Raw genomic sequence first — 24167 nt, forward strand, 5'->3', positions numbered from 1 at the left:
TTGGAGACTGTGCATTATCTGGTAATCTGTGAAGTGTACACACACATATCCATGGTTACCCACAACCACCCTGATACCCACAGCCACTGGCTTGGACGCCAAGCAACTTGGTATCAAGCACTGATCTATCGCGCTATCTCCCGACCACGTGTGCAGCCAGGCAACCTCAGATGAGATCCAGAGTAGGAACCAAGGATAAACAACAGGAGAGGAAACAGAACTTCTGTCATTTCATGTCCACACTGAAGTGCGTTAAGCAAAGTTATGAGATGCCGATAAGGGTGCACAGTCAAACAAGGGTTTAGTACTGCATGTTTCAGCTGCCGAATGGGTGTTATGAACCGCTCAGTCCATTGCTGCAGGGCTGTTTTGACATGGAAGCAGCATGAGAAACTCAGCTAAGCCAGCACAGCCAGGATGGGCTCCCGGCAGCAGGTCCTACCTGATCCACCTGGTCTACTTCCTGGGGAGAAACGGACGAGGGGAAACCAAGCAGAACAAGAGAAAGAAACTCGTAAACAATCATGACAGTTAAAAAAAACAAAACACTAACATGAAGTCATGACATGAAGGTGCGACACTGGGTTGCATTACCCCCACGTGACACGCTCACTCGTGGTGCTGAAGCAGCTCTGCAAGTCTGTGACTTAAGGACCAGTTTCCTGTTCTTAACGTGACACGGTCACTAAGTGGACGCCTAGAGCTTATCCATAAAGAAGATGTTACAACAAACACGCGAATATACTGATCTCCTTAAAGTCACTGGAGCCTGCTTTTACAAAGAAAGGACTTCTCAACATCTCTTAACGATGCTGTGTGTTTGACGACTTAAAGGTACTGAAGGTGAGAATCTATTTCCTTGGATTAATTAACGAGAATGAGCGCGATAGGAAAGACCAACAGAAACAATAAAAATAAGGAAATTTAAAAATGTGTTAAAAAGCGTACACCTATCCTAAGGAGGACTACATTGGTTTTTAAAGGGAGGTTTCTGCAAGTTGAAGAACTTTAATTGTGCCACAATTTTTTCTAAAAATCCAGATTCCTCCAACTACACACTGAACCCAAATCTGAAAGGCTTGTCTTGACGGTGGCGATCTCACGGCCCGGTGCAGTTCAGTGAGCAAAGTCCACCCGGAGCAGCTTGACGACGAGAGCTCTGTAAGGAGATCAAGCTGAGGGGGGACAGACCCTGGCTCCGGGTGACAACAGAGAAGGAAACCTACATCTGCCCATAACATAGTAAAAGAGGGACAAAGTGGTGCCTAAATAAAACACCTTTCCTTTCTATCTGTTTCCTCACTTGGGTAAAAGAATCAGAACCCCCATCAAACTCAGATGCTAACCACGCGAACAAACATTTCTTGGGAAATTACGGTCTTTTAAAACAGTTAAAATTAAAAGAGTAATTTACCTCAAGCTATGGTGACAAGAGAAAAACAACTAAACCATCTAATCATGTTACTTAACTAGAATTTCATAGCTGAGTAGTAAACAGCGTTGACAGGTGATTCAGGAAAACTTTTTAAAACACCTGCAAATTTACTGTGAAGAATTTTAAAGATTAAATCTCCAAATTACCTACAAGTTTGGAAAAGTGTTATGCTAATTTTATCAACTACAGACAGATAGTCCTAAAGAAAAGCAACCCATTCTACCGAGAGAATGTCCTTACTTTGTGAAATTTTCAAAACAGCTTTATAAAAGAATTTGACCTTGATTTTCATTGTGAGAAATGCCATGATGCCCATCACACCTCCCCAAGCACCATCGAAACCCAGATAGTAACCACCAACATCTGAGCAGATGCATTATAAAAGGGGTTTTATAACCACTAAAAAATTCTCAGGTGGTGGTGGTCAGGGACTGGGGGAAGGGGCGATGGAGAGGAGCTGCTTACTGGGTGCAGGGCTTTACTCCGCAGCGATGGGGGCATTGGTACAGGTGGAGCTCAGACAGGGTTGCTGCACAGCACTGTGAATGCACTGAACGCCACGGGATCAGTCACTGTCAAACGGCTGACTCTATGTCATGTGAATTTCACCTCAACAAAGTATTATTTTCTAATCCTCAACAGCTTCTCACAGCGACTGTGACTTCAGGGGCCTTTTTCGTGATCACTGTGACCACGCACACAGTTTCTCTCCCTTATTCTAAACTTTACAGGAAAGACACAGAAGAAAGTTTACATTTCTTTTCAACTTCCAAAGCTACACAATTTTAAATACTACTTACATGACTTTTGTTTTAGAAAAAGTTCTTAAGAAAAAGTCAACATGTAGCCACGTCTGAAACGTTATACTGACCTAACTGACTTAAAGGCCACAACTACGGACACCGGGCTGCGCAGCCACAGGCCAGGGCTCACCTGGATCACTCCTTCCATCATGCTCACCATCTTGTTGACGATGGCGATCACCTTGTGCGTGCGCTCTGCGGGGCTGACATCAGGTCTGTACGGGCTGGACAGCACGTGCCGACACGCCATGTACAGCACATACGTGGGCGACAACTTAAAGTGCACCGTTGAGCTGTTTGTGTAACTTATGATGGCGGATAAAAATGAATCCTCAGCTGTGAAAAGATTTTGGAAAAAAAGAACAAAAAGCCCCACGAAAATCAGATGGAGAAACACAGAGCAGGGAATAACTCACTAGCAAAGGCCTTTGAAACTACTCACAGCTTTCCCTGAATTCAATGCTTGCAGGCAGGGTCAGCTCAGGCCCAGCAGCATCCTGAGTTCTGCAAGAGGAAAGGTGCCACCTCCTCAGATCAGGTCTCGAAGCCAACACCACCCCGACAGCCAGTGCAGATTTCTGCAACCGTTTTGTAAATGTCCACAGAGTGTTTTCAAATAGTAAACAGCCCAATCACTCGTTTTCACGTGTAACCTATTCAAACATTTAGGTGAGTGTACGGGGAGTGATCACATCCCAGCTCCTCAGAGAGGTCAGTTCCTTGAAGCACCTGCTTCTGTCAAGAGAACAGATCTGACCACGTTTCTGTATTATTGATGAAGACTTTGTGTCGACTGTAGGGACGAGGCTGCAGGGCACCTGCTGCAGCGATGGCTCAAGTGACACTGAAAAGACACTGCGAGGAGACACGAGGAAAGTCTAACCCACGCTGAGCTTGAACCTGAGCTCTTACAACGAAGAAGAAAACTTCCCTAAGAGCTAGACATCGTCTTTCTCTCCCAACAAAGGTTAGACAGGCGATCCCCAAGGCCCCTCAGCCGCTCAGTGTCAGTCGTTCTCAACGTGCACAGTGAGGCATGCCACAGGAGGGCTGACATGGGCATTGCAGGTTCAGTCACAGACTGGGGCCTATGGTAATTCCTTCCCAACAACAAGGATCCTCTTGCCCCACCCTCTACTCGGTGCACAAAAAGAGAAGGAGAAAATACAGTGGGAGGTAATTCAAACTATTATAAACATCAAAAGTAAAAACAAAAATCTTCTTCTCATGTAATTATATGCTTCAAAGTTTACTACCCACTCTATGATTTGTTAATTTGAATTTAACTCAACAACTTAGTTATAAAAATGCTCTTAGAAACAGAATATAATTTAAAAGCTCAATTATTTTGGCATCTCTCTTATACTGCCATGTTTATAGAATCTAACATTGCAGATAAGCAGTTACTCTCAATTTAATATCCATAACATAAACCTGGATGAATTTAACAATTTTTATGCTTCATCACTTAAAATAACTATTAATAAAAATAAGGAATTTAAATTGTCATTGAAAACATTTTAAAATGTGTTAGTGGTAATTTAAAAATCATTCCCATCAAAGATACTTTTCCTTGATAAAAATTAGTGTTTAATCACTCATTTAAGCCACTTGGACTTTTAAGACTATTCCACTTCAGAACAGTTCATCCTAACATACTGCACGCATGGGAGAGAGCAAAGACTGAAAACAGGGAGAGTCACCTCTTTCCACCACTGTCTTAGAAGCAACAAAGCAAGACAGAATTATAGTCCAAATAATACTTTAATAAGTCCTGGCAGAACAAAAGAATATGACCTTGCAAAAAAATCAATGAAATACATGCTCACAGGGATAAAATAACTTCTGACACACAATCAACCATCATGTGGCTATTCTGCTGACATACTACATTTACTTACTAACTTACACTCTTACTAATTCTGTGCATCCTGAAAGCATCGTCCTCGCCATCTTCCTCTCCCCTACCTTGATCACTTGCTTACCGAGATGAGCGCAGGCTCAGCTCTGATGGACCACCACGCGCACCTCCTCATCACCTTGTAAATAAACAGAGGTGCACCTCACAATGCTAGCCTACCATTCTGAACATCTTATTCTAGAATACATTATCAAAAACAAATATGGACAAAGTAGGCTATTTTATTATTATATCTAGAACAGTTTCACACAGCCAACAAAATATTGAATAATAACCAAAAAGCCCAGAACAAAAACAAGGTAAAAATGTGAGATTCCCATATGAATCTACAGACTTAATTACTGTGCTGAATGATATTAAAATCTTATGATGTGCAGTGCCCTCTGCTGCGAGACAGAGAATTTAAGACTCTGTCACGCACTTGTCACTGAGCTGGTAAGGCACCTGCCCCTGTGAATGTCTCAGTCAGTGGGCCTGCAAAAGGGAAGTCAGGGGACCTCCTCAAAAATCTCAACAGCACCCCAAGACAAGCGCTTCAGCCCGCACCGACCAGCGGGGCACACGACGCACACGACTGCCCCCGCTGCTGCCTCCCGAGCGGGGCGCCGGCGCCTGGCGGGCTAGCACAGCAGCGCCCGGGCTTCACCGCCGGGCCTGGCGGACGGGCCGTGCTTTCCAACACTCACACGAAACTAGACGTCTCAAGGAAGTGGAATGCTGACTTATTAAGGTGACATGTATTTAAAAATCTTAAGGAAAGGAAATAGAAAAAGGCCTAAGTTCTCTGTTCAAAACAACCAGGCAAGAACAACGTCAGCAGAAGAAACGCCTCGTGGCCGCCTGTGCACAGGGCCCGCGCCAGAGCCCAGGACACGGGAGGATGCGGCTGGGTCTTCAACACACCACTTCCGCGTCACCTTTGGCTTTGTGTATTTTTAGTCACGCGAACTGGCTAAAATGACTAGTCTTAACTAAACATAAAAATTACCAAGTATCACAATGCCATAAAGCCCCCTGTCTCCCGGTTTTGCAAAGTAGCACATTTAAAACAGACACGTGCTCTAGCAGGCTAACACCGGGGCAGACGAGTGAGTAACGGATACCCGTGCTGATGAAGCATTTTTTTTCAATTCAGTAACACGAAAAGGAGACACTCTCAAAACCCCCGCTCGCGTTCCGAGCCTCCCCGGGCGCGGCCCGCTGCCTCGTCACTTGGCGTGCACTGCCCACCTGCTGTCCTGCCGGCGGTAGTCCTGCTGCTGCTCCACTCGGACCATCGGCTTCACCATCCCTCGCTCAGCGGTGCTGGTGGCAGACGGCACCCTGTCGCTGTCCAGCCTGGCGGTGCTCTGGGCACAGGGAAACACAAGGCGTTGAGAGACGACACGAGACACCGGGCTGCACACTCCACGCCGCAGGGGCTGGGGAAGGTGTGCTGCGCGGCCGCCCGGCAGGGGCGGAGAGGGGACCTCGGGGTGGGGGGACGGGCAGTGCCGGGGACGTCACGTCCACGGCATGTGCCCGCGAGCACACTGTCCCTGAGAGAATGACAGGGCGTACAGCCACTTTCCCTCTCAGAGAGCAAGCACCTGGCTCTGAGCCACAGACACGCAGGGTCTCCAGGAAGGACACAGTAACAGGGGCTTCACTCCCCAGGTCCCCTAGGTCAGGACAGACCTGAGGGACAATGTGCACAGTACCGAGAGTCAGGTCTCTTTTTACTTGTTAGTTTTAAGAAAGAATTTAAAATTCACTCATTTTAGCTCAAAACCTAGTGAAGAATTCAGTGGAGAAACTGGCTGATTTCTTGCCCTTAATCAACACAGGGAAAAACACCTGAATAGCAACCCTATCTCGTGCACTTCAGTCCCTCCAAACAGCGCACATTGCTAACCAGCCTGAGGCAGACAGAGGGATGAATGACCTGTATTAAGAAAATCACAACAGAATCAATAAATGTATGTAAAACTTCCACTGCAGCAAAAGAATTACGTAAGGTCTCCTATTCCGTCCCTTACCGCAGACGCCGAGCACGGAGCAGCACACAAACCCCCACCCGGCAACCTGAGCAGCGCGGTGCAGCGTCCCCGCTTCCCGCATCGCCCGCGAGCGGCCCGCACAGCTCGCCTTGGAAGCCCGCTTTCCACGCGCTGTCAACGCCGTGTTTCCGTGCTGCGGGGCTGCGATGGCCGCGCTACGCCTGCTGTACGTTCACCAGGCTCAGGAAACCAGTTTTCATTACTTTGTTTAAAATGTTCTTCAGTATGAAGTGTCATGAAAACTGTGCTCATTAATGTATGTACACAACAGTTCCTTCACTAAGACACACTTACAGAAATAAAACTGCAGTGGATGGCAGTGTTTAGACTGCGAAAACCTGGTATAAATGAGTAACAGTAAGGCAACAGGTAAATACATTATGATGTATTTATAAACTAACAAAGTAATTTTAGCCGTTTTCAAATGACTTTTGAAACAAATTCTCACAAAACAACATCTGAAGGAAGCAGGACGGAAAGGTGTGTGTGTATCTGTGTGTAAAAGAGGTTTATGATGTTAAATATATGAACACACACATGCACAAAGAGCTCAGAAAAGGATCTATCAAAACGCCACCAAAAGCCAGCCATAAATCAGAGATAGAGTATTTTCATTCTGAATAATTTTTCTCAATTTACCGAATTTTCTACATTGGCTATGCATTTTTATAAGAAACGACATGCTTTATAAAGATGACTCTACTTGGTTCCGAGAGTACTTACTCGTGAAATTACTCAGTAGCCCTTCCTTGAGACGTCTGCGTGTCTGGCACTCCCCTAAGCACCACGAGCACCGCAGCAGCCACACACGGAAGAGCCCCACCTCCGCGGAGCTCACCTCCTACAGTCAATCAACAAACCAGACACACGTGGCATGGCATTTAGGGCTGCACAAAGAATTTAAAATGAGGTGTTGTACTAGTGCCGGGATGCTCAGGAAAGACTTCTTCAAGGAGTTGGAGTCAGAGGGGTTAGCTGTGTGAAAACCGGCAGAAAGGGCACCCTAGGACGGGCGAACCCACTCAGGCCTTCGGCGGGGGAGAGAGAAGGGTGGGTGTTCAGGGAACAGAAGCCAGCATGGCTGGCATGCGGTCACGGGGCCGTGGCAGCACACACCTTGTGTAAGAGCGTGAAGATGTGTGATGTCTGTGTGAGGGTGGTAACGAAGTCTAGTTTACACTTTTAAAGCCCCGGTCTGGCTGCGGGAGGAGAACGGTGGGCCGGGGAGGAGCGGGAGCGGGGCTGCTACCCAGCAGGCTCGAAGGCACCCCTGCCACGTGCCGACCGCGGCCTGAGCAGCCTCTCCCGGCGGAGAGACAGAGAAAGACGGCGCTGCGGGCCACGTCAGAGCAGAGCCAACAGGACGTGCCAACAGCTGGATGCAGAGGCTGTGGCAGATTTCTGCAGGCGACACTGAGGATGGGGTATCTGGTCCTGAGATGGGGGTGCGTCAGGGAAAGAAGAGTGTTACACTTGACACGTGCTGGATGGCCCCAGGATGCCCAGCAAGCTCTGGAGTCTGAGAAGGCGGGGGGGAGACAGGAGTTACTAACATGGAGGCGCTGTGACTAAGGCACCGGCGACAGATCACCTGGGGACGTAACAATAGAAGAGACGGCCTGAGGTCTGAGACCATGGCCCCATTTCAGACGTCAGGCAGAGGTAGAGGGGAGACACCCACCACGCAGGCTGAGGGGAATGAGCCCCGAGGTGAGAACAGCAGGAGACCCTGGGGGCGGAGGGAGGACGTGCACCCGGTGGGCCGGAGGGCCCCGGGAGACAGACCATGCAGGGCCTGGCAGCCGGGCATCTGTGCCATGACAGGCCCAGTCCCTACGAACAGCAGGAGCCAACTGGGATCCGAGCGAGAAGACGGAGGGCAGGCAGTGGCCACGGCAACTGCAGATTATCTCTGCAAGAAGCCACGCAGGGACCAGCCGCTGAGGGACCAGCAGAGGCTGAAAGGCAGGTCCTGGTGCTGCGAGACGGCCCGGCAGCCTCCGTGACCCGCTCACACGCTCTGGCCCCAAACCTGGCTGGGCCTGCGCTCCGCCTGCACCAGGGGGAGGAGGAGGAGTCAATGCTGCGCCGGTTCCAGAGTCACGCCGTAACAAGGCCTGGACACTCCGCGCTTCCTGGGAGGCACCAAGACGTCTGGCTGCCCCCATGAAGAGAGACGAGGAAATGGAGGCCCGGCTGTCCCTACAACCCAGCACAGCCTGGCCAGCAGCTAACCCACTAGCCGAATGCAGCCACACGAGTAACCACCAGCAAGACCAGTGAAGAGGCTGCCCAGGTGAGTCCAAACCACACTGCACGACTATAAAGAAACAAAATGACTGCGCTTTTAGTCCACACAGTTTAGGGGTGGTCTGCCACTCAGCAACAGATAACCGAGGACAAGCCGAGGACAGAAGGAAACTGTGCGAGAGCGAAGGGCTAACCGTGGAAGCGGGGCCCAGGCAGGTGAACTGAAGGGGAGTTGGCACCTAAGTCAAGGTCACGAGAGCGGGAATCCACTGTCTCTGGAGGTCACCTGACCCCAAAGGCTGATCACATCAGGGACAAACCTATGACACACTGCTTGGAAGAGAAAGAAATTTCCCTGGCCTTAGAGGAAAAGACAGTCTGCTGTCTTTCATGCATCCCTAAGAGATGACACGAGAGGTCAGGACAGCCCACACGCAGGACGTCAGAGTCTGCACCACAGTCTACGAGCCCATTACTAGGCACTCGTCGGCGACGGCCTAGGACGTCAAGCAGACACAGTCCCGTCAGGTGACGGGCGGCCACCCACCTTGCTTGTCGGCAGTGCCGCTCCACTGTGAGCGTCTCCTCCTACGTCAAAGGTGGTCTCCTGAATAACTCTGTTGAGATAAAAAAGAGAAATACACGTGACTCAGAACTCTCAGATGATAAGAGGTAGTCTCTTCTTAATGACACAGAAGGAACAGTTGGCCAAAAATCCCAACTTCCGAGGACTGTCAAGAAATCACTGTCAGAATATGAGCTCAGAATTAAAAAATTATCGTAACTTTATGAACTTTTCTTACCAATGTATACTGAAAATTCTCAAGATCGTATTTTTGAAAACTGCACTTTAATAACAAAAAAATTGAAAGAAATAAAAGAAAAGAAAGCTGTTTCATCACAGAAGTCCCTCTGGGCGGCAAATGGCCCATTAACAAAGTGCAGATGGCCAAGGCGCCCAGAGGCCCGGCCAACGGGGGAGAGCCCTGAACACCCCCCAACACCAGCAGGTGAGATACTGCCTAAATCCCCTGGGCTTCTGCACAAGATAATCAAAAAGAATAAAAATCTCCCTTCTTATGATGTTTGAACAATAATATATCATCTAATTTCAAAGCATTACAGTAACTTAAAACTTCTATTTAAGCCTAGTCTATAGAATGAAACCAAGAAGTGATACTGAAGTTCAAAACAATTTTTCAAATTAGAAAAGCATTACTTCCTCTGCCCCATTACTACGAAAATAAAATCATCCTGTAATACAAACTAAAAGCATGCTTGACAAGAGTAACTTTTGAGAAAATAAAAGCTTGTACTAAATGCTACTATTGTCAGCACTCTGGACACGACCTCAAGCAATACATTACACAGTTTTCTGAAACTAAACACTTAATTCTCTCTGTCACCAAGATATTCAAAAAGCACAGAAAATGCTCTGCTGGTTACCACTGGTTTGAATGGGAAACTCAGTTCAGAAACTCCGTCTCTGGTAAGGAAAACAAGAAACACGACAGGTCAGCTCCCTGTCGCCTGTCAAAGCTGTGCACAAGTTTGACCCGTGCCGTCCCGGGCTTGCTCGCACAGATGCTCAGGAACACAGCCGAAGCCATCCTGACTCCATCTGCAGGTACCACCCCACAGTAACAAATTCACTTAACACCACACAAGCCTCTTTATTTTTTTTAGCTAAAGCTACCAAACCTTTGAGTTTAACACGGGTCCATCTGCACCGCATCCTGGATGTGTGAACGATTACAAAGGGACTTTACTCAGGACTCTGGTGACACGACTGTGAGCGTAAGCAGCTCACCCTGAGAGCGTGACGGCACTTGGCGTGGGTGCGCGGGGGGCAGGTGGGAGGACTGTGCGAGCAATCGGTGCATCATCAGAAGTCCCTAACATCCCACGCTGGCTGTCGGTATCAAACGCACCCCATGCCAGGATGCCACCACTGAGGCTCTGAAGACAGAGACCCTAAAATCTGCAGGTAGGAATACACGTCACGCATCCCCCAAGGAACCAGAATAAGAACAAATGAAGCCCAAAGTTACTAGAAGGAAGGAAATGACAAAGATGAGAGCGTAAATAAATGAAACAGAGACTACAAAGACAACAGGAAAGACCAATAAAACTGAGAACTGGTTCTTAAGATAAGCAAAACAAACCTTCAGCTAGACTGACCAAGAAAAAAAAGAGAGGACTGAAATAAACAAAATTGGAAATGAAGGAGACATGACAACCAACACCAGAAATACAAAGGATCGTAACGCACTGTTACGAACAATTGTATGGAACTAACTGGACAGCCTCGAAGAAAGGGACAAATTCCTAGAAACATACGATCTTCTAAGCCTGCAATCATGAGGAAACAGGAAACTGAAAAGACCAATCACTAGTAAGGAGATTAAATCCAGAATCAAAACCCTCCCAACACATAGAAGTCCAGGACCAGATGGCTTCACCAGTGAACTCGACTGAACACTTAAAGGTTAACACCAATCCTCAACTCTCCTAAAAACAGAAGCAGGGGGACACTTACAAGCTCATCTTACAGACCAGCATCACCCTGATGCCAAAGCCGAACAAGGACACCACGAGGAAAGAAAATTACAAACCAACATTCCTGTTGAAAACAGATGCAAAAATCTCAGCCAAGCGTTAGCAGACTCAATTTAACAACACCCTGGAAGATCATCACCACGATCAAGGGTGACCTGCTCCCGGGATGCACAGGGGTTCAACATGCACGTATCACTCACGCGGCACAGCACACTAACAAAAAGGAAGGAAAAATCACACCATCACCTCAACACACGCGGAGCAAACTTCGACAAAATTCACACCCACGTGTGATAAAAACTCCCGACGGCAGGTACAGAGGAAGCACTCCTCAACACAATAAAGGGCATACATGACAAACCCACACATAACACACATGCTCCACAGTGAAAACTGGAAGCATTTCCTTTAATATCAGGAACAAGACAAGGATCCCCGCTCTCACCACTTTTATCCAACAAAGCCAGAGCAATTAGGCAAGAAAAAGCTAAAAAGCATCCAAATTGAAAAGAAGTAAAATTGTCACTATTTGCAGATGACATATTATATATAGAAAACCCTAAAGACTCCACCAAAATTAAGTTAGAAATAAACTAATTAGCTTGCAGGATTCAAAATCAATATACAAAAATGTGCTGTTCCTATACACTAGTAACAAAATATCAGCGATTAAGAAAACAATCCCATTTACAACTGCATCAACAAGAATAAAATCCTAAAAATGAGTTGAACCAAGGAGGCGAAAGACCAGCACGCTGAGAACTCTAAGCAGTGACCAAAAACCTTGCCGAGGACACAAATAAAAGGAAGACAATTGATGTTCTGTGCTCACGAACTGGAAGAATGAATATTAAAACGTCCACACTACACATGGCAATCTGTCGAGTCAATGCAACTCCTGTCAAAATTCCAACAGCATTTTTCACAGAAACAGAAAAGACAATCCTAGGATTTGTATGGAACCATGAAAGACCCCAACAGTGAAAGCAATCTTGAGAAAGAACGAAGCTGGTGGCAGCACACTCCCTGATTTTAAACTCTATTACAAAGCTACAGTGATCAGAACAGAATGGTAATGGTATAAAAACAGATACACAGGTCAATGGAACAGAACAGAGAGCACAGACAGAGACCCACACTTACATGGCTGATAAATTTATGACAAAGGAGCCAAGAATGCATGACAAGGAGTGCACAGCACAGTCTCTTCCAGAGACGGTCTCTTCATTCAGCAGTGCCGGGAAAACTGGAAAGCCACACCAGGAGAATGAGACTGCACCTTCCTAAACCACACCCCAGATAAACTCAAAATGATTCAATACTTGAACATAAGACCTGAGACCACCAACTCCTAGAAGAAGCCACAGGCAGTCAAGTTCCTTGACACTAGTCTTGGTGATGAGCTTTTGGATCTGACAAAACAACAAAGGCAAGAAAAGCAAAAATAAACAAATGGGAAAACATCAAACTAAAAATTTCTGCTCAGCAAAGGGAACCGGTAACAAAATGTAGAAGCACTGCATGGAGTGGGAGAAAATATTCGAAAATCATACATCTGCTAAGGGGTTAATATGCGAATTATATAAAGAACTCATACAACTCAATAGCAAAAAAAAAAAAATCTAATTAAAAAAATGGGCAGAGGATCTGAGTAGACATTTTTCCAAAAAAATACAGGTGACCAACAAGTACATGAAAAAATGCTCAACACCACTTACAAGGGAAATGCAGATCAAAGCCATAATGAGCTGTCACCTCACACCTATTAGAATGGCTGTCATCAAAAACTCAAGAAATAAGATCAGCCGTATGATCCAGAAACCCCACTTATGGGTATTTATCCAAAGAAAACAAGAACACTAACTCTGCACCCCCTACATTCACTACACCACTGCTCACAACTGCCAAGGTACAGAAACACCTAAGTGTCCACTGACAGAAGAATGGATAAAGAAAACACAGTGTGTGTGTTTGTGTGTGTGTGTGTGTGTACACATACGTACATACACACAATGGAATATTATTCAGTCATAAAAAAGAAGAGAATCTTGCCATTTGTGACAACATGGACGGACCTTGAGGGCATTATGCTCAGTGAAATAAGTCAGACAAAGACAAATACCATATGATCTCACTTATATGTGCAATATGAAAACAACAACAAAAAAGCAAGCTCACAGATACAGAGCGACAGTTACACCAAGGTGGGGGCGGGGGGGGGGATAGCGTGGGGAGAGACATGAATCTAAAAGTACACATTTCCAGTAGTAAAATGATGAAGTCAGGGGAGGTGCTGTTCAGCACGGTGACTAGTTAGCAGTCCTAGACTACACACCTGAAAGTTGCTTAGAGAGTAAATCTTAAAAGTTCTCATCACAAAAAGAAAAGCTCTTGTAAGCATGTATGATAATGGATGTCAACTAGACTTACAATGACAACACATACAAACACTGGATCATTATGCTGTACATCTAAACTAGGATCACGTTATAAATCAATCATCTCCCAACTAAGTTACACACACACGTGTGGAAAAAAAATACCTAAATTACCCACCTAGAAATTTGAGTAATAGTTTGACATTAGAACAACGTTAATGTTTATAAACTCCTTTCTGACCTACGAATGCACACGTAAGTGCTGGTATATCCACCTGCTGAGCAGCTTTCACTAGTTTTGCAGGAAACAGACAAGATTAAAATAAAAATTAAGTTTCACAGCACTACCTCAATGAGATGTTGGCCATATTCTGTACGATCTCTGCTTCTGGCCAGAGGTATGATTAGGACCGATAACCGCAGGCCTCCAAGGCAGGAACCATTCAGGGAAACAAACAAACAAACAAAACAGCCCAGTAGGAGGTTGATGGTCTCACACTGAAAAACATCAGCGAACAAAACTGAAGGACTGGCTGTACTCCTGGGACAGAGATCGTCTGTGGAACCGTATTTACACACAGCAAGAGGGCTGGACAGCACCGTGCTAATCAACACCGTCAAACAGACACGACACATAACTCAGATGTGAAGCACAAGTGCACGGAGGAGGCAGCGGTCGCAGCACGGCTGGAGGGCGGCTGGGAGCACAGCAAACAAACTGCCGCGGGCGGCAAAACATCCCAGGAATCAGCACAGTGAGGATGTCAAGTAGGCAACCTGCACATCGTCAAGGTGTCTGGTGCTGAGAGGAAGAAATGGGGTGAAGGAAAGCTGAGGATCAAGTGGAAATCACTTGAGCGTGCCATCAGCTGAAGAAGAGGGCCTGCAGAAAGGGAAGGGGGAGACGGCTGACGAATAAATACAACCTTAAGAAAGGACTATTACAAAACTGGTCCTTCCAGACACAGAATGGAAATCTGAGTTTATCCCACATGCAGATTAAAGCTGGAAACAGAGTCAGGAAGAAAGGGATTTCCTTAAGAGAAAGGCAGGTGCTCGTCTTCTCTGGGAACGAAGAGGTGTGGTCGTTAGCTGAACCTCGGTGCTGCAGGTGAGGGGCCAGGGACAGGTCTCGGGCGGCCCACAACACGTCCAGAGCGCAATCAGCCCACGGGAACACGCAAGGGCGTCCACAGTGTTCACCCTGGAGAAGGACGTGCGGTCTAGCACTAGCACTTACTGCCTTTTACCCTTCGCCAGGATTCAAAATGGACAAAGAATGAAAAAAGAGGCAGAGCTCATCAGGGACCCACCAGCAACAATCAGGGAGCATCACAAGGCCGATAAATGGACCAAAGACCAATGTGAGCAAGTACAAAAACTCACACCTGACCCAGAGCACAAGCTCTGATCACTAAGCAAAGGCAGGTCATGGACACCACCACGCCGTTTTTATCTGTGCTTTAAACAGAGGAAAAGGTACAGCACCTGTTTCCCAAGATCCATGGTCCATCCACCTGCAAAATGCGCAGTAAAGTAACTAAGCGGCATATTCTTAAAAAAAAAAAAAACAAAAAAACTATTGCCAAAAATGAGGTCTTACTTCCTCCCCCACAAAGTTTTGCCAGACAGCAAGGACTTTCATTTTCCAGGCCCACGCTGCAAGTCCTCAGAAAGGCACTAGGTGGAGCCAAAACATCCTGGATCCTTTAGAACTTAGTATGCTTCATACTCGTAGCAAAAAAAATAAACAATAAAAAATCTGTTATGTAAGGTTACAACATAGAACACCATAATTCTTCACAAAAGAACAAATTAAGTATTAAAGTATCAGCTGAAAAAACAAAATTTTAAAAAATTCAAAAATCAGACACAACTTCCAATTTTAAGACAAAGTCAACTACCTTTCTTTTCTTCTCTCTGAAACCAGCCCCAAATCAGCAAGAGCCTGAACCACAAGCCACAACTTGCGAATGTTTAAAAATTAAAATAACAACCAAATAAACACATAATCTATGCCTAATTCATATCACTCTAAGCAAGATCAAAACTCTCTAAAATTCCTGAGGCTGAGGCACACTGCTCACCCAGGCTTGTGTCTGGGGCCCTTCACCGCCAGGCCTCCGTCCACAGACCTCTTCGCAAGCGCGTGGTCCTGGCTGGGGTCCACGAACTTGAAGACGTGTGATGTCCCAAACTGCACCTTCATCCCGCTCTGCAGCACGGTCGTCTCCGAGATGCGCTGCCCCTCCACATAGGTCTCGGCATCCATGCTTCTGGGCGTGACGGTGACAACTCCATCCATGTTCGTGAGGTCACAGTGATGGGGCTGAATTCCTGAACCAAACAACTGAAAATAAAAGAAAGTCAAAGGAACTCCCATCATCAAAAACACAGCACTTAAAACCTGAATTTGAAGACCGTGAGTTCCCCTTTTATGATAAATACCGCGTAAGGAACTCTGGATTTCGGTGCTTTAAGTGAATTTCCCCTACCAGCAAAAATGTAAGTAAGCACTGTCCAAATAACAGAACATGCGATTCTTAGCATCCAGTAACTTGATTTAAGGTTACTGTAACCCCGCATTAAAAAGCATATGGTCATCTTGAACATTTATTAAATAGTTAATGGATAAATCTATGCAGGTCATTAGGGTCCCAAATTGCTATTTGCCTGCTTTGCTGCTGTGCTAAGAGGGGAGGGATGTCAGAACTGAAAATAACATTAACAGTCCGACCCCAAATTCCACAGCGAGGAATGAGCAAGCATGTGGGGAAGGTGAGGTCTGCCCGGCTGAGCCCAGTGAAGGGAGGAGCCCAGCCGTCCTCGAGACCATGTGAGCCTGTTTCCGGCTGGTCCCCAGCGCCTACACAGTAACTCACTGCCTGCCTGTGCCGGCCCCACTCACAGGCACTTTCACAAGGTCATCACCCTTCATCTCGAAGGAGAAAAGCAGTCTCAGGACTCTGGAGGCAGAGGGGGGACAGAAACTCTGCCCACTCCCCTCACACTGGACAAGGAAGAGGGACCAGAGTAAATCAGGTCTGTGTGGGGGGGGGGGGGTAAACATCCCCGTGGCAACCCCCACGGCTGCCCACTGAAGTGGAAGAGGCACAGGCGGAGCTCAGGCCGCGGCGGGAGCGCGCACCTGGATGCAGCTGTCTTCCAGCTTCTCTGTCCCCACCTCGGTGACACTCAGCTGAAGGCGGTAGAGCTTTGGCTTATCTCTGGAGTCGGAACCGTCTGAGAGGAGAGAAGGAACAGAGCTTCACCGGGAAGGTCTAAGGCTCCCGTCGTGTTATTTGAAACAAACAAGCAAACAAAAGGTTATCTTTGAAACGACACCAGTTTTCCATTCTCAGGATTTCTTTTCAAAGAAATCCTCAAATTCATATCATACAGTTTAACTAACTGGATACAGAAAACTCAAGTTAAATCATAAACATATCAGCTCTGTTTAGTATAATTTAGGGTACTAGCACCGTCATTCATACCAACATTTTGTCACACACAAAAAACTGTCCTCCGCCACACAGTCCTGGATTTGTGTTAGTGACTCTAAGGAGCAATTCCACTAGCAAACGAAGGTCATCAAACACACGCGGACGCTCCTTGCAGACCAGGCCGTCCCTGCCATGAACCCGGCACGCAAGGGCAGAGGCGCGTGCGGGCCGAGAGGCGCAGCGGGCTCGCCCGTGGAGGTGTCTAAATGCACAGCCTCACGGCTCACTCCAGGCGTCCTGGGCCAAGCCCCTAGGAACGAGGCCCAAGCACGTGTCCCCTGTGGACCTGATGCCCCCCACTGGCTCTAAGTTCCTGCAAGAACCGCCGTTGCAGTGCTGAGGAGTGCACCTGGGCTGAAGGCAGAGCGCCTGGGCTTTATCTCTGTGTCACGTCCCACTCTGAGGACTGCTGAGACGTCCCAACTCCCTGCGCAGGAACTTCTCTGCCGAGACCCCTGCCTGTTTACACCCAGACGTGCTCATCCTCTCTGCACCTGCCGCACCTGTCTGAGCGAGAAGGACAGTAGCGGCAGGCTTACTCTGATCTCAGAGCTGTTCACAAGTGAGGAGACAGCCCCAGAACCAGCGCATCAGGACATGACCTCAGGGCCTGGCAGCCGGCCGCGCTGGGTCCAGGCCCTGCAGCTCCCGCCTTACCCACGCCTGAGTTGCCGGTTAAAACCTCAGTCCTTGGACCAGGAACGTAAGCAGGGAGAGCTTCAAGGGTCAAACACCAGAGTGGACCCAGGGCCTGCGCTGCTAAAATGTTGGTGGTGTGGTCTGAACTCACAAAGGACGCCAGGAACGTGCAAGTTCCGCACAAGTGTGCTAACTGCAGAGTACACAAAACAACACGCCAATGACAAAAGTTTCCATTTCTGGAACACTTCAGACTTCTGTGAGACCTGGGTGAAGGTCAGATGAGGCTGAAGCAACATTAAAGAGACACCACGACCAACACACCCCGAGCCCGGCTCCGCGTGGGTCTGCGTGCGTCACAGGCCCGAGGACAGCCTGGCCGCACTGCGGCAGCCGAAGCACTGCTTAAACAGCTTTCTTTCACCTCTGAGCACAGATCCAAAATGAGGCATCAGCCACCTGGGGCTCTCCCTGAACGTGGCAAGCTCCCTCCCAGACCTGCTGGGCCCAGGCCCCCCGGAGCGCTCACCGTGCTGCCTGCCTGAGCTCTGTAGGCGGCCCTAGCTGGCAGGCCTGGTCTCCACGGCCCCAAGAACTGCTTCATCTGAACTCCACTGGCCAGGTCTGACGATGGTGTCTACTACCTTCCCGCCTCCCCCAGCTCTGCACACACAGCTGGCTAGGTTTTTAAGACAATCTCTTTATACCTGGCACTCGGTACACTGTCTGGTCCACAATGTGCATTCAATAAGATTTAATGTATTAACAGTGAATAATTATTAACTAAAAATGAAGAAGGCACAATAACGCAACACAGTCACAGAATTACACAAACGAATTATAAAGAAAGCAAAGGATGCAAATAAGTGATCAAGAACCAATGTTTCAATTACAAAGTTTAAAAAACAGAACAACATGAAAAATATGCCTGTTTAGGGGTGAAAGGAAAATTTACATTAATATTCTTCTGAATTTTGAAGGCTTCTGGAGGGTACTGTGAGAGCCCACAAATGGATACTACATACTTTTCTACATCAACATGTCCATCCACAGATTAAGAAACATAAAAAGGGGGACACAAACTCTCAAGCCCCCTTCTCACCACCTCACCATGAGGAGTCTACAGCGGACGGATCGGAAGTGAGCTCTCCCAGTCCCCTGTCCCTGCTGCATCACAGTAACGACAGACCACAGACGCGGAGCCTCTGCAGGCACAGATGCTGAACACCCGGAGCGGCGGCCACGGGACGCAGCAAAGGAAAGGGAGCTTGGGGACGGTGGGGGAAACAGAGACGCAGTAATCAGCTACTGATAACTTTCTCCTTGGAGGGTCCGTGTCCCCCTCCTCGTTAAAAGCAGCACAGGGCCCTCACAGGCACCACCCCACAGGCAGTAACAAACATGCAGAATCTTCTCCTACTCCACAACCACGCCACTTCTGCCCAGAGCCCTCTGAGAGCAGCGAGAATCCTCCGAGGCAACCCCGCCACACACGGCAGTCCTGCTGCCAGCAGTTTAGTCTTTTTAAAATTCTATCTTAGAAATATGCAGTATATTCATGTGGTTCAAAATTCCAAAGGCACAAGAAGGATACAGGGAAACGCCCCCGCCCCTTCCTGCCTGTCCTGCTCTCGGGAAGCAAGTCTCCAACACCCAATTCACAGGTATACAACCCAGCAACGCACACGCATGGCCCTCTTCCTCCCTTCCTTGCACAAGCGTCAGCACGCTACTCAGGGCTACCTAGCGAAATACACGACAGTCAGATCCCCAACGCCTGGGGCAGACTGACACTAAAAAACCGGGGTTCCACCTGGAACCCAAGTTTACCTCGCATCCACTTGCCAGCGCGGTCGTCACCCCGCCCTCCTGTCCGCCCTGCTCTGCACCTGGCTCGTCTGCTCGTTTCTGAGAGAAAGTGCTCTTTCACAGCCTCAATTTCAACCTGAACACAGCTGAGATGCCCCGAAAGGCACTGAGTTATTTCCCTCCAACAAGGCCACACACCCAGCTCTGCCCCCAGGTGAGCCCCCGGGAGGCCAGCCGGACCCCGGGCTCCAGCGCCCTCTCGGCCACTTCACCTGGGGAGGGAGGCGGGGGCTCGCCATGTCCGGAAGCCGGCCGGGGCCTCCTCATCCCAGGCGCCGCGCAGGACGCCAGGGCTCACCAGCGAGAAAGGGAGCGTGCACCCCCCGCACAGGGCTCACGGTTCAGGCCCCACACGACAGTTAGGACGCCGTCAGGACACTGAGCCGTGGGACGTGCTCTCACTAACTCTACTGGGGGGAGCCACCGCTCCTCAGATAGGACCGGTGTAGCAACCAAGAACACGGTGGTAAAGCTGATGACTCTACTATGTGTATTTTTGGTACATACCAGATAAAAAAGGAAATGCATTTTTCTATTGTTTCATGATTTCACAGTATAAAATTAACAAACACATGGAAACATTAAAGAATCCTTTTCAAGAATAAAATAACAAGAGAAACATGTCTTAGACTCTATGCATTATATCAAAATAGGTAATAAATATCACTTGTTCCTATTTTTTAAAAAAAGAACACAAAACCAAAACTCCAAAGTTAACTGGTTAATAGCCAATGAAAACTTGTATGATCAGTTTGGAGAAAATGCAACAAATTGGTATAAGATGCTGAACGGTGAGTAAATACACATGAGAAAGTGTTTGACTGTCACATTTTACAGGTAAAAGAACAGCATTTAAAATATAAAAACAGACAAAAAAGAAATATTTCTGTGTACTATTTAAGATGACAGACTGATGTACAAAATTTGAGAAACAAATTCTAGGTAGGAAAGTACAGCTTTGCTAAATAATAAGAAACGAACTTCAATCAGGAGAACCCCAAGGAACACCCCAAACCTGGTCATGGTGGAAGCTGGCTCCCTACAAAAAAATGACACACAGGACTGACGCCAAGTGGATGGTGGATTCTCTTCCTCTTCAGCCTCCAAGGACCACTGGGCCAGCCACCTGTGCCGTGGGCTGCCCGCTCCCCACCGGCTGCATGGCGGGGGGCAAACCAGCACCTGTGCGCTTGGCTTGGTCTCTCCTGGTCTGACTCTTTCCCTGCCCCTGCTTCCCCCTCCCCCTTCTCGCCCCCACTTCCTAATTTTTGGGGGGCTGAAGGATAGGCAAACAGCTTTCTTCCTTATTTAGTTCAATTTCTCACTTAAGACTTGTCCTGAATAGCAGAACTGGACATTACTGCAAAATGAAATTAAACTGCTAACAGAAATTTCTTCTATTAAATGAAATGAATTCTGGATATGGAGCAATTATCAGATACAGACAGAATGATGGTGCTTTACATTTCTGAAGGTAAGTCATTTACACCAATTCAAAACTAACACACAGAGCAAGCAGGCAGTTAACACCACTTTCCCAGGAGGCTGTCAGTGTGCTAGTCAAGAGAGTAGTATGAAGCGTAGCATTACCTTCGTGCGCGTGATAGCTGTAGTAGGCAAAGTGGCTCCTTCTCCCTGGGGCTGAAGCACATGCACAGGACCCAGGTGAAGGCAGCACCGGCAGGACAGAGGCCGTGCAGAGCCCGTGGAAGAGGGAAGGAGCAGAGAGACAGGAGAGGGTGAGCTGCAGTGAGACCACTCTCAGAGGAGGAGCAGGAGAGTTCAGCCCTCAGCCTTCAGAGCTGGGAGCTCCAGGCAGGGCGTGCTCTAGAATCCAGGGCAGACTGCTAAGGGAAAGGCTTAGACAACAGGTGAGTCACCAAGAGGCAGGAGAGCAACAGTCAGTAAGTCGTCAGGAAGACGCCCACCCACTCCTTCCACTGAAAGACACAGTCAAATCCAGAGCAAAGAGTAATGTGACTTCTTACCCCCGTTCCTCCAAAACACAAGTGGAAGCATCCACCCACACCTCAAAAACCTCACAAATGACCACAGGACCTCAACCCCACCTTGAGGGCGCATGCATGGCTGACAGCGTGCCCATTGCAAGTACAGCACTCATTCGTAACCAGTCAACATTTAAGAATGCTGGTTTCTTGCAAAGGGAAAACAAGTCAGTTTCATCCAGCACGCTGACTGTGCTCCATTAACACAACGACAGCTTGAGAAGACAGCGTGACCTGGTGAAGAGAAGGGCTTTGGTGTGAGAAAACCCTCGGGCAGGCAGGCGGGCTCGCCCCCTCAGAGATGGCGGCAGAGCGGAACCACAGGCCTCCGTGAAGGGCACGGCTCCCCTGGGGGCGGCCCTCGGCCCTCGGGGGGGAAGGCAGACCTAGGGTGCCACCAGCGCCTGTCACATCGCTCTCTGCATACCTCTCAGTGTGTGAACACACAGAGGCAGGAGCAAACTTTTCACCTTGTACCTACTGCAAAGTGGGAGGCAGCAGGTGGGAAAAGCTGACTAAGGCGGCCCAACGCCACGAAGGAGGGAACATGTCCAGGAGCACGTGGTGCCACTGTGGCCAGTGTCTGGTGACAGCAATATACGGCCACAGTGTGTCCAGGATCCAGCACCCTCCTACTCCTACAAAAGCGTCTGTGCACCTGGTTACTGAGGAGCCCACAAGTACGCAGAGAGTGCATCTCACCAGGACGCCAGCCCCCACAGTCGGGGACTGGGCCACGATGCTGGCATTCTCCCCAGGCCCCAGGGCAGTGTCTGACACACAGTAAGCGTCCAGTGAATGCCTGTCAAATAAACGTTCAGTGAATGCCTCTGCTACCCACTCAAATCAACGTTCCACTATTCACTTGAAAATCAGTCTATGTCAGCTGCTACCGATCAGTTCTCTCTGGGCCAACACTCCTACCTTCAAAGATTTCTGTTTGGGAGAAAACAATCATTAGTCTCTAGTATGTAATGCGAAATTTTCAAGGACAGACCCAATGCCCAAAGATCCTAAAAAATTTAAAGTTCAAAAACAAATGCCATCTTGCAGGTGCCATTCACTGCCTCAGGTAACCAAGCTCCGATCCTCACATCACACACACACACACACACAAGACACACACACTTCTCCAGACAGGTCTCCAAACCACAGGGAGGAACCAGAAGCTCAAATGTTCAGCCAGAGAACTGAGAGACAAAGCAGCACTAACATTTCCCTCACAAAGAGCCAATCAATCAGAAAAAATCTTCAAACATATAATTAAGTGTAAAAACTACCTGCAGCACACGGCCGCTGACCGTAAGTCACAGAGCATCAGTCAGAACAGCACCGCCTTCCCTGTATGAGTGTAACACAACCCAGGGCCCCACAAAGACCGCCGGACCACAGGTACCACAGCGAACCATCACTTACCACCTTGCAAGTTACAGTAAATACTCAAGAATCAGAGGAGAGACACCTGTAACTAGCACTGTAAAATCAATTACATGTCAATTAAAAAAAAAAAGAAAGGAATCAAAGAGGAGAACAACCCCTGCCCAAGGAACCGCAGGTTACCTACATAACCAGTTCGGCTCTCAGCTAACGTTTCTACAATTATTAATTAAGCTTTATGTGAAAGCAGTGCTGGGTGGGAGGGGGCAATACCCTGTTTTCCACAGCTTTTTATAATACAGGTCACACGCTACCGTTTTAACCAAGTAAGTAAGAGATGAAGTGGTTCAGCCGAATGACAAGCGAGAGCGTCACAGATGCACCAGTTACGTGCACACATAAAATACGGACGACGTGTGTGTAAAACCTTTCTCTAAGGATGTCAACTGCAGCTCTCGGCCTGATGCTAACTTTAACAACAGCTTTAGCTTAGGAGAGCTCAACAAACTTAAGTACTCAGAGGACTAATGTGAAATTCTCCACTATAATTTTAAAACCAAACAAACCTCTCAGACACACAGCTAAATCTGAAGACACCCAACACCGTTCACACATTAGCAACGGTATGATGAGCGCACGCACGCCTGCCTCCTGTTCAATCGGCCCTCGGAGCGCGCGCTGCAGTTTGCCGTTTTCAGCAGTTTAAGTACTTGACAGGGCTATTTTGAGAAGAAAACTTAAAAGAGAATGAATCATTTAAATCTCTCCTTAAACTCCCTACATTCACTATTTAAAATACTGTTTTTCAACATTCATTTCTGTCCACAGGAAGTTTATTTTTATGCACGAATATACATATCCCATGACTTTAAGAGATTTTGCTTTTTTAAATAAATACAATCTTACGACAGTTACTTCTTTTTTTTATGAATGGTCTGAAGACAGGTGGTCAGCCACAAAAAGACTACTTAAACAAAAGTCACTAAGACACGTAAACCACAAAGCCGGCAGCGCACACGCACACGCACAGCAGTTCCTACCTGGGCTCAGCTCCACCAGGTAGGGCAGCTTCTCGGGAGGCAGCGCAGAGCCGTGCCCAGACCCGTCGGCTCGCTCCTTCCCCCTGGCCGGCTTCCCGTCCACGTGCTTCTTGCTTTTCTTTGGGACGTAGTCTGGAGGCCGCCGCTTCAACTGGAAGACCAGAAGCCCTAGAGCAGTGACAGCCAGGCTCAGGCCAGGGCAGACGGCCAGCTGACCCGTAACCAGCTATTCAAAGATTTATCAGGAAAGTGTAATTTAATAACATCTCCCAAGGAATAATCAAGCAAAAGCTTACGCAGGTTATCCTTTCACTCAGCAATCCTGATGTGCTCTGACAAATTCTAGCA

The 24167-nt window shown here is 47.9% G+C and overlaps 1 protein-coding gene across 16 annotated transcripts in view; it reads right to left on the reverse strand.

Moving 5' to 3' along the window:
• AFDN (afadin, adherens junction formation factor) overlaps window positions 1-24167 on the reverse strand; it is a 122591-nt gene that overhangs the window by 46338 nt on the left and 52086 nt on the right. For 9 of the 16 annotated variants that reach the window (XM_074367967.1, XM_074367961.1, XM_074367958.1 and 6 more), the window contains exons 8-15: window positions 23820-23987; window positions 16534-16628; window positions 15473-15735; window positions 8996-9065; window positions 5390-5508; window positions 2681-2742; window positions 2369-2574; window positions 443-463 (exon numbers count right to left, since the gene is read on the reverse strand). In XM_074367967.1, coding sequence (XP_074224068.1) covers window positions 443-463; window positions 2369-2574; window positions 2681-2742; window positions 5390-5508; window positions 8996-9065; window positions 15473-15735; window positions 16534-16628; window positions 23820-23987 — 1004 coding nt within the window. The remainder of the gene's footprint in view (window positions 1-442; window positions 464-2368; window positions 2575-2680; window positions 2743-5389; window positions 5509-8995; window positions 9066-15472; window positions 15736-16533; window positions 16629-23819; window positions 23988-24167) is intronic. The other 7 variants (XM_074367964.1, XM_074367973.1, XM_074367971.1 and 4 more) reach the window with 2 other exon arrangements.

Source organism: Camelus bactrianus, chromosome 8, assembly GCF_048773025.1.
Source record: "Camelus bactrianus isolate YW-2024 breed Bactrian camel chromosome 8, ASM4877302v1, whole genome shotgun sequence".
Classification (NCBI taxonomy): Eukaryota; Metazoa; Chordata; class Mammalia; order Artiodactyla; family Camelidae; genus Camelus; species Camelus bactrianus.